At 41.2% G+C, this 11,019-nt stretch overlaps 1 protein-coding gene across 2 annotated transcripts in view; it reads left to right on the forward strand.

Moving 5' to 3' along the window:
• caskin2 (CASK interacting protein 2) overlaps positions 1 to 10,610 on the forward strand; it is a 95,816-nt gene extending 85,206 nt beyond the window's left edge. For both annotated transcript variants that reach the window (XM_033985256.2, XM_055229771.1), the window contains 7 exons: positions 1,438 to 1,511; positions 1,705 to 1,815; positions 2,928 to 3,029; positions 4,060 to 4,198; positions 5,498 to 7,369; positions 8,455 to 8,695; positions 9,387 to 10,610. In XM_033985256.2, the coding sequence (XP_033841147.1) occupies positions 1,438 to 1,511; positions 1,705 to 1,815; positions 2,928 to 3,029; positions 4,060 to 4,198; positions 5,498 to 7,369; positions 8,455 to 8,695; positions 9,387 to 9,483 (2,636 nt within the window). In that variant the 3' untranslated portion in view covers positions 9,484 to 10,610. The remainder of the gene's footprint in view (positions 1 to 1,437; positions 1,512 to 1,704; positions 1,816 to 2,927; positions 3,030 to 4,059; positions 4,199 to 5,497; positions 7,370 to 8,454; positions 8,696 to 9,386) is intronic.
• Positions 10,611 to 11,019: the final 409 nt, after the last annotated feature.

The following is an 11,019-nucleotide window of genomic DNA, read 5'->3' on the forward strand; positions in this document are numbered from 1 at the left end:
AAATACAATTTGTACGTCGCTAAATAATATAGGTTTATAGTTCATGGGTGTCTACAACCCATGCTCAAATTTAGTTAGTGGTTTACCAATCCGGTGATGTACAATCTTTCTCTGTCCTGAAAAAAGCAACCAAAATGCAGTTGAGTATTATTATTATTATTATTATTATTATTATTATTATTATTATTATTATTATTTATTTTTTATACTGAGAGTTGTTTTCCCAACATTTTATGGAAAAGGTATGAAGACAGTCCAAGATGCCAGATAGTACAGTTGTTCTGAAGTTAGAGGAAGCCTTGTTGAATCCCAAATGAACTATATTGTATCGTTTACTTTACATTGATATAATTCGCCTGAGTTACAACAGCTTTTCGTTTTGCTCTTCAGAACAAACTGTACCATCCATCATCTCCAAAAGACGGCCTTCTACTGGTGATAGCGAGCTAGTGAGGCATTTTGGTTTATAGTTTTTGGGGTCTCACAAATACTTTAACTGTGAGAGGGGGAATTGTAGAATTGTGCCAGTATTTTTTTTTTATTTTTATTTTTTTTATTTTTTATTTTTTTTTTTTTTTGTGGATGTGGATAGGCCCAGCAATTATAGAGATGCTGACCATAAACCAGGCATCACCATTTGTCAAATATCATCATCATCATCATCATCATCGTCGTCGTCATCATCATGGGTGATGGAATTTATTGTGAACATGTAGAGCAGACTCACATTAGTTCATGGTTATTTGACCTGTTTCAAAATACTGAATATTATATTTTGCCCATAGGGTAATGCCCTATGATTTATTATTTATTTATGTTGACATAAATATTTTTTTGGACAACCCTACCACAAATATTACATTATATGGCCATTAAAACACTGTTTTACATTATTTTCAATCAGAATTTTTCTCTTGCTCCACTCACAAGATGGCTGCCACAGTGGCCATGGCAATAGATTCCATATTTTATCTAGACTTTTTAAAGAGCAATGTTGTTACTTCATCAAAAACATACCTGGAGTGTTTTGTTTCATTCACACGCATGAGTAATCCTAAATTCTTAGTCTGTCTACATTACCAAAGCTCAAAATTCTCTATCTCACGTTGTAAAGTGTGTAGTGGTAGTTTTCAAGTTAATAGCTACGTTTTATCTTCAGTTCAGCAGAGATGGGCAATTCCAGAGTTGAAATTATCCTGATGATTTTAGTGAAGGTGTATGGAGTTTAAAAACACAGTGGAGCAATCCCTGTATTACTACATTGACCAGAGTGTTTTCTTTTTTAGAGAATAACGTAGCCTAAATATCCAGAGTTTATTTGTTAAACAAGATTTGAATGAAATAAAACACAACTTTGGGTATGTTTGTGATGAAGAAACATTGTGCACTGTGGAAGCGGATCACACACGGGTTATCACTGATTATTGTATGTTTTAGGTGGGTCCCGGCGCCAGGTCAATGGCACTCCACAGAAGGGCTTCCTCAGACCTAAGCAGATCCTGGACGGAAAGGTAAAGTTCTCCTCAGGCTCTTCTCACTCATTAGGTTTACATGAACAGAGAGATCCAAGGGTGCTAAACAACCAAACTCAAATCGTCAAATCGTCAAAACCTGTCAGACTCTTGTCGCAGTCCCAGTGCATGTAAACAGAATAAGTGTTGCCTTGTGCCCACACCTTCTCAAAGTGTCTTCTGTGCTCTGTAGGATGCTGAGGCCATCTACCAGTGGCTGTGTGAGTTCCAGCTAGAGCAGTACACCACAAACTTCATCAATGCCGGGTACGACGTGCCCACCATCAGCCGCATGACCCCCGAGGTGAGCACCAGTGTGTACAACTGAACTGAACTATCACATTATTATGGTGCCCTAAGGGGAGTTGTTGCATCCCCAAAACCTGCTGAAGAGTTGCTCTAGAAGTCTATCCACAACGATAGACTTCTGGTCTTGTAGAAATTACAGTTTTCTCTAAACTATTAGAGAAAACCCTATTCATTGTAAAAAATGCACCATCGGCATCTCTGACCACCAATCACTCACTCACATACCAAATTCATACTACGCAAAGTGGGAGAAGTTTCTTGCTTAAGGACACAATGACAGAATGAACTTGAACTGACCGATCCTCTGACCTTTCACTAACCGTTGAGCCACAGTTGCCCCTATGGTATTGACATCAGTGACATCACGCTGGGGGGTTCTACATGTATTTTTATTGGGGAATGTACAGCACTTACCATGGTGACACAAAGAACACATTAGCAAACACTCCAAAAAGTTTTAAGTCTGAAAACTCAAGAAAAAGTACAAAGTGGATTTAAACCACACATTTTCAGGAGCCTGTGATCAATACAAGCCTTCACGATCATGTTTAGGTTTTTCATTTTTAACAAAAAGGTGAGCGTGACTAACTGAAAAACTGTTGCGTGATGCTAGCTAGCTTCTGGCTGTAATGTTATTTGAGAGGAACTTGTTTAGCACAAAGAATCTCACCTGTAACAGAGTTTCAGACAGCAGAGTATTTCTAGTTATCATCACACCCTGACGAAATGTTCATGACATCAGCTGCAAAGTATCCATCAATCAGTCAATGTGTTCAAAGGGTTCACTTTTCTTTTACTGTTGTTACAATGTTGAAACATGCACAACTGATTTATTTCAAATGTATTTTAACTATACTATATTATACTATATAATTATTACTATTATTTACTCATAAGGTATTTAAAACAAGAAACGGGTGCTTGTCTGAGGTGTAGTTGTCATAGGTTCACATCCCAGCCAAAACTGCTCTATACCCTCTCTTTCCCAAAGTCACGCTACAACTGTCCTTTCAAATAAGTCTCAAAATAAAAAATAATAATAAAAATAAAAGCAAAACAAGAAACACATTTTCATTTGATTAATTCCCTTTGTGTTTTCCTGTCCAGGACCTCACAGCCATCGGAGTGACCAAACCAGGCCACCGCAAGAAGATCTCCCTGGAGATCAGCAAGCTGACCATACCAGAGTGGCTGCCGGACTACATTCCTGTGAGGACACTTGGGCTTTTACAGCTTTTTGATAAGTGTAGGAATAAACCATAACAAGTAAAAAAAATCTATATTTCCATGCAACTGTGGCTATAAGAGAGTTTTTAAACAGCTATATAGTTACTAGGAGCCGATTCCAGTTTGGAGCTCAACAGTGAAATTTGATTCAGCTTTTTTCTCAAGTATTTAGTGTTAAACTATAAGATACAGAGATCATTATTTAAACATAAAATGGCTTAATAATAGAAAGATGATGTCCTAGGTAAATCTTGGTTTAAAACATATAAAAATAAGACTGCACGACTGCCTTGCCTTAATTAAAGCCAGTGTTCTGATTTCTGATTACAAAGACCTGGCTGCATTTTGAAATGTTAGACCAATCACACTGTTCCTTACACCTTCAGACTCTACCCCTCACTCTCCCCTTTAGTTCTCCAGGTACTGCCCAGTTTAGCAGCTCTATTTGAAATGTGGCTGTGGGCAGAGTTTAGTCCCACTTTAATCAGGGCAGTCCTGTGTGATGTCACCAAGTACTTAAGCATCAAGAGCCATCCCATCCAGCTGATCACCGAACGTATTTCTATGACACCTCCCCCTTACACGCACACACTCGTTTCCCCTATACACAGTGGTCTTTTCTTTCACCTGTGGCTAAATACACCATGAAGACTGTACGCACTGGTGGCAGATGAGAAAATACTTTTTGAATGACACACAGACAGACCCAGGCTCATCTGTGTAGACAGACCCAGGCTCACCTGCGCAGACAGACCCAGGCTCACCTGCGCAGACAGACCCAGGCTCACCTGCTCAGACAGAGGAGGAGACTCTCGCAGATATTAAATTGATCTGAACTGCCCAGAGTGTGTGTGGAGCCCCTCAGAGACCTCCTGTTTCAAGGGCTCTCAGACCGGCCTTTTACTGTGGCTGTTGGGTTCACACCGGCCTCAGTGCACCACTCTTGGAGTGAATGCTCTTTTACAGCGACTTAACTTAGGTTTTGTTTTGCTTTTTCTTGTGCACTGCGTAGTCGGACCTTGGCGAGTGGCTGAGTGTGATCGGGCTGCCTCAGTACCAGAAGAGGCTGTGTGACAATGGCTATGACTCCATTGGAATCGTCAAAGACATCACATGGGAGGATCTGCAGGAGATCGGCATTACCAAACTGGGTGAGAGTCACTGTCATCGCAGGTTGACCTCATGTACCTTTGGGTTCTCTGACTTTCTCTGTAGTTCAAACATATGTTCATATTTAAGTGAAATCAAATAAACCACTGACATGGTATTACTTTTCAAGAAACACCAATGTTCAAATCCTTTCATACTGTCAACATAAAGCTTTTGACACTTGTAGACTCACAGTGGGAAGAGGAACCAACATTTTTACTCAAGTATAGGGCTGCAACTATTCATCCATTAACCACGACTAGGTGACTATAAAAAATATTGTATTGTGATAATTGTAATCATTATCTGGACTGTACAATCTCTAAAACACACACGAAAATACAATGACATTATAAAAATTTCCAAAGATAATGAACAATTTCAGATTTTTAGTACCTTAATTTAATTTGTAAATATTCTCTAGAAGCACCCCAAAATGCAAATAATAACCATTATTGTACTAGTCGAGTAACTGAAAAATGAATCACTGACTGGTCCACTACTAAAATAACCATTAGTTGCAGCCCCACTCAAGTTAATAGTACTGTTCCTGTAAAATATATTACTTAAGTAGGAGTAAAACCATGGGGTTTGAAAACTACTACAACAATTGTAGTGTCTAATTGATTTGATCAACATTAAAGGCACATTGCTTAACTGAACTGCTTGATTCCACAGAGCTGTTATTGCTTTTGAATGAATTAGTTAAATATTATTATTATTTTTTAGCAATAAAAGTGCCAGTATTTGGGTAAATGCAAGATATGTTGAATGTTTATTGTGGAACATTCCAGGAAAAGCAATAACATCTCCATGGAGGGAACCCTGTTGGGGAACCCTCTACCAGAAAAGCCAAATTGTGCACCATTTTATGATATTGTTTTTCTAATCAAAAACTTACTTGGTGTTTTGTTTTATTTTTATTTATGAGTAATCCTAAATGTCTCTCCATGGAGACAAGCAGATGGTGCTACCAGGTCAAGTTACTGGTCAGATCTGTGGAGAGGCAAGCCCACTCACAGTAAGAATGTATAATTTTAAAGTAAATCTTTGAGCAATAAAATAGTAGGTGAACAAATGTTAGGTTTCAAGCAGAGTCAAGTAGGTGATGAACCGGCCATCCAAAAAGTTATGCAGTGAGCCTTTAAATATATGTGCAAAGCAACATAATAATTGAAACTCTCAGCAGAGGGTAAGGCCAATTGCTTTTTTTTTTTTTTTTTTTTTTTTTTGACCAACCCAAATAAACTGCTCTGATTGCCTTTGTTTTACTTTACCATTTTGCTCCTGGTCTCCTGTAGGTCACCAGAAGAAGTTGATGCTAGCTGTCAAACGCCTGTGCGATCTCCAGCGATCTCGTTGCCATGGCGACTCCATCGGGACCCTGCGACGTAAGCCCCCCGCTGCTCTGGAGCTTGTTGCCATCGAGCACCCGCCCTCCCATAACCTCTCCCACCATTCGCACACTGACCCAGCACCAGACGACCTCTGCCCTTCTCCGCGCACTCCCAGGACCCCCAGGACCCTCACGTCATTCCAGGACAGTGAGCTGAGCGCTGAGCTGCAGACAGCCATGAAAGGCGGAGCTGGAGGCGGGGCTTCTGAAGCGTTCGCTATAAGGAGTGTGGCTTCTTCCTCTTCTAAGTCTGTGAGCCAGGAGAGTATCGGCATGCGCTCGCGGGGGTCTGGGAATTCCGGCAACTCTGGGAACTCTTGCCAAGATGTCCAAGAAAACAAACTTTCAGATGCGTCTAATAAACCTTTTGCTCCCATGACTCCGCCTCTTACCCCGAGTAAAATGCAGCGATTCGTGTACCCCGCGGTGCCACCAAAAGTTAAACAGACACTTCACCCACCTCCATCGCCAACGTCCCCCCCTCCAACGCATAAAAACTTCAGCTATGTCCCGGGACACGTTCTATCAAAACCCCTACCTGGAGCTATACCAATTCTTTGTCCTCAACAGGTACCGAATAACTCAAAGAGGCGTGCCCAAAGCCTTACCCGCTACGCCATGTCTGATGGAGAACCAGATGAGGAGGAAGAGGAACACACCGCTCCAAGAACCACGGCTTCGTCTGCCATCCTGCCGTCATACGCCACTCTGTCCCGAAGAACCGCAAGGGGGATTTCCAACGGGACAGCCCATGTTAGCCGCAGTCAGTCTTTTGCGGTGAGAGGGAAACGCAAAGGACCTCCGCCACCCCCACCTAAAAGAATGAGCTCTGTCACTGGAATGTCGAATGTTCCAAACAGAGCAGAGGAGTCCGGAGGGGTGGAAATGGAAAGCGCCGGAAGTGTTCGGAGCATTGCAGCCAGACTGGAGAGCGGGAGCAGCAGTCCGTCTAGAAGAATCGACATCCCGCCCACACAAGTTACAATGTCACCAAATTTTAGCCCCACCTCCTCACCCATGCCATCTCTGCAAGTTTTCCAGTTTCCGAATTCCAAACCTGTGCCAGTGCTAGGGGTAAGGGGGCTGAGGAGAACCGGGAGTGAAAGGGTGGAAAGCAATTCGAACGGGTTGTACGAATTGAAAATGAAATCAGAAAGACAAGTCCAATGTGTGTCGCCAAAGAGAAGCGCCTCACCGAAAAGAAGCTCAGGCAGCCATCTTCCGTTTGCAGAGGAAGGGAATCTGACTATTAAGCAGCGTCCCAGGACAACAGCGCCTCCTTCTCCTGGCGGGCCATCTCACCCACCAACCAGTCTGGAGTTCAATCTCAAAGAGTCCGATACGGTTAAGAGAAGGCACAAACCAAAAGACGTACTCACTCCAGAAGACCCAACCATACCAAATCACGAACAGAGCAACAGTTTATACAGTGTTCAAAATGGAGTTGAGCCCCCAGGTGATGATGAATCCCAAAGACCGGTGCTGGTTTTCCAAAGAATAGGATCCATGGGAAAGGGACCCAAGCCACCTGTATCCGCAAAGCCCTCCAGTCCCCGAAAGAACTTGTGTAGCAGTAACAGTAGACCGACCACCCCTCAGAAAGCAGCCTCTCCACTCCTGGTTAGCTCACACACAGCCATTCCCAGACTGACCAGTGTGCAGATCCACACGGTGTCTACTGGGGGGCACCAGAGTGTAGCCAGTCCCAAAGCCGTGGTGCTAAAGCCAGACAGTCCACAGAAAGTGCACAGGATTCTGCAGTCTACGACAGTACCAGGTAACTACTAGCAATATGACACTTGTACAACATATAAAATTGTGATTATTTTGTGTAAAATGTAGCAGGGAGCTTCATAAACCTAAGGTCTTGAGCTTTATTTCAATGTTGCTGATGGCTACTACTTTGTTTGTTTGATTGTTTGCTTTTATTTATTTTGTCTTAATGGAGACATATGAATAATTATTAAAGGAGCTGTAAAATTGGACATTTCAAATTGAGCTGCTAATCTAGGCAGTGTCTGGAGAAGTAAAGAAAAAAGTGAAGGGAAAGGAGGGGTGAGGTCTAGGGGTGTAAGGAACACTATGATTGATCAACATGTATCCACACTTTAAACTCTGTTTGTAATAAGAAACAGCTGACTGTTATGTGATGTCACCGACCACTGGAAATCGCAGTGGCCACTGAAGACAGCACAAACTTTGATTTGGGCATTTTTGACCAGAAAACTGAAAATATACCTAGTTTGCACTAAAGATGCCAAACTAGGAACAGTAGACAATTCTATTAAAACTCCAGATACAGTTTAGTAGCACAAAAGTTGATTTGTTTGTTTTGAATGTTTAGTTACACTTAAAAATCATAAAAAACAGAACAAATTAACTTTAAACAGTTTGCAGCTGTCAAAAGTTATTCTGCACTTACTTTATGTGTTCAATTTTTTTCCATGTATTTGAGCAAGATTTTTTTTTGCCCCAGTACAGATATATTGTATAAGTACCTTTTGAGGTCAAAATATATCTGTATCCAATTAGAAAATTAGTTGTTGTTAGTTTTTTCATCACAGCAAAACTCCATCTCTGAAAGTTGTGAAAAGTGCTTATACACCTATTGCTGTGAAAAATTAGGATGGTCAAAATGTAGTGAGGAATAACTTTGGACCACTGCAGACTGTATAAAATGAAGTTCAGGTTTTCATGTTTTTAAAAATCAGGTGCACCGACTTTAAGTCTCAATAACTCACCCATTGTCAATATTCCTGAAGTATTACACTTGCAGTATAGTTTCTTCATGTAGTTTGCTTCAGAAACCTTGTCATAACTAAGTAACCTTTGATATCATTATTGTATGCATTGTCTGCTCAGGTCCAAATGTCAGCGTTGTCCAGAGTGTTGCATTCACCGCCCCGGGCTCCCCTCCGCTGACCTCTTACCCCAGTGCAGTGAGGGTGTCTCCAGCTTACAGGCAGACCCCTGAGGAGCCCCCCAGCCCTGTGGCCTGTCTGGAGGTGCTTGCTCAGAGGCGCCTGGAGGAGACCAGCACTTCCTTGGAGGCCGCACTCAAGGTGGTCGAAAACAAGCTGGCCCAGGGCAACCGTACGGAAGGGTGAGTTGCATGTTAATTGAATTATAGTTGCAGAAGACCCATTGTGCCTGAGCCTGCTATATAGTTATAATCTATGACACCCGTGGATCATTATGTTATAATTTGCATATTTTGAATTGCAACATTCATTTGAAACGAACAAGTCCACTGACTTCTATGTTAGAAAATTGCAAAGTCTAGTGGGAGCTGAAGTCGACACCTCCGATGGATAGCTGCATATTACACTAGCGGGTAGTGGATTTTTTATTTATTTATTTTTTTCATTTGTACCAAAATGCTCTTGAATCCTGCGTGTATCACCAAGAAAATACAATTAGAAAGCATAAAGTACAACGCATTGGGCACGTGCCGCTGTCAGTGAAAACGGGGATTATCAGCAATATGGCATCTTGAAAAAAATTTCAAAAATTACTCCAAATAGAATTTTGGGTGAGTGAATGGCGAGGGGGAAACAACTATAACAGGGTTAAAAGCTCTCTAAAGTCAATTTTGATTAATAGGTATGCTTAAAGTTCTAAAACATAAATTCCAAAGCAAAAGTACTCAAGAGCATGTTTAAAGGCTCTTGAGTACTTTAGAATCTGCCCCACTGGCTCCTAGGATAATTAAAAAATGTTTAGGGGATTTCAGGGGTCTTGTCAGGGGTATATATAATATATTTTATGGACTAACCCTTCTGTGTTTTCCCCAGTGGAGGTAGCACAGTCAAAGCAGCCGGAAACATTTTGGACGACATCGGAAATATGTTTGACGACCTGGCCGATCAGCTGGACGCCATGTTGGAATGACCTCCCCTCTCCTCACACAAACTTCATCTGGACACCATGTTGGAATTACCTTCTCTCTCCCTGCACTGTAGCTGGATGCCATATTGGAATTACCTCCTCTCACCCCACACTGTAGCTGGACATCATGTTGGAATGACCTCCTTTCCCACCATACCCCAGCCGGACACCCAAAGCCATGTTGAAATGATCTCCTCTCTCCCCATACTCCAGCTGGACGCCATATTGGGATGACCTCCTCTCACCCCGCACTTCAGTTGGATGCCATATTGGAATTGCCTCCTCATCCCTCACACTTCATCTGGACGCCATGTTGGAATGACCTCATCTCACCGCTCCACACTCCAGCCATACTCCATGTTGAAATGAGCTCCTCTTTCCCCATATGCCATATCTGAATGATCTCCTTGTCATTGCCCCATTTGGCACCATATGCGATAAATACTAAATTCATGAAAATTCTGTATTTGAACACTTAATAAATGTTAGAAAACAGAACAGAGCTGATTTAGGTCTGACTGCATACGTAAAACTTGGGAGTTTGCCCAACTAGGATAGATGAATGGATATTTAAGCTTAATAATATGTATGGCTACAGCAGACTGAAAAACATGCTTTAAAGAGTTAAACAGGTAAAATTATCAAAGATAACAAATCAGACCGGGTGCCAAATCGGGTAATGACACTCTTCTTTACCCCAGTACTTCAGCTGGACACCATGGTGGGATAACCTCTGACCCCCACATACACTCCAGCCGGGCGCCATGTTGGAATGACTGTCTTGACAGCACTTGGCCTTCGGGAACACACCTGGGACACAATACAAACTGAACTAGTATTCTGCAGAGATGTGAACCAGGACCTACTCTACTGTTCGTGTAAATGTCCCCAGATGTATACATGGATGTGCGTAGTGCAACGTCTTTATACTATGGATATATTTATAACTATATTTTATGTTTTCTAACCAGAGTTGAACTGTTTATTAGCATTATTTGTGTATATTGCTGCTACGTGTATTATTGACGTGTTAACAGTAGTGTATTCTCAAAGCAAATGTATTATAAGGGAAGCAGCCATTATTTAAAGCACTGTTGACTCAGGTGTGGTTCAGACAAGGGGCAAAAATTAAAAAAAGACTATATATATGTATATATATATATATATGTATATGTATACATATGTATGTATGTATGTATGTATATATATATATATGTGTGTGTGTGGGTGTGTGTGGGTGTGTGTGTGTGTGTGTGTGTGTACAATCTATCTTACTAGTTACTGATTGGCAAAGCTCACAGGGGTCCACATTTCAAAATGTATTTAAATAAAAAATTTAAAAAAAATCTTTTGACAGCTGATATTTTGACATTGTTCTGAAAATATGTGATGTTAATAGTCAAATTTTCTAATTTTTTTACATTTCATACGCACCTTATTAACTGCAAAACCAAATGTTCTATATTTGATTCCACTGGGCCAGTTACACACCAAAGGTCAGTGGCATTTCTACAAACTGTATTGTTTATTGAAAATATA

The sequence above is a fragment of the Periophthalmus magnuspinnatus genome, chromosome 19 (genome assembly GCF_009829125.3).
Source record: "Periophthalmus magnuspinnatus isolate fPerMag1 chromosome 19, fPerMag1.2.pri, whole genome shotgun sequence".
Lineage (NCBI taxonomy): Eukaryota > Metazoa > Chordata > Actinopteri > Gobiiformes > Gobiidae > Periophthalmus > Periophthalmus magnuspinnatus.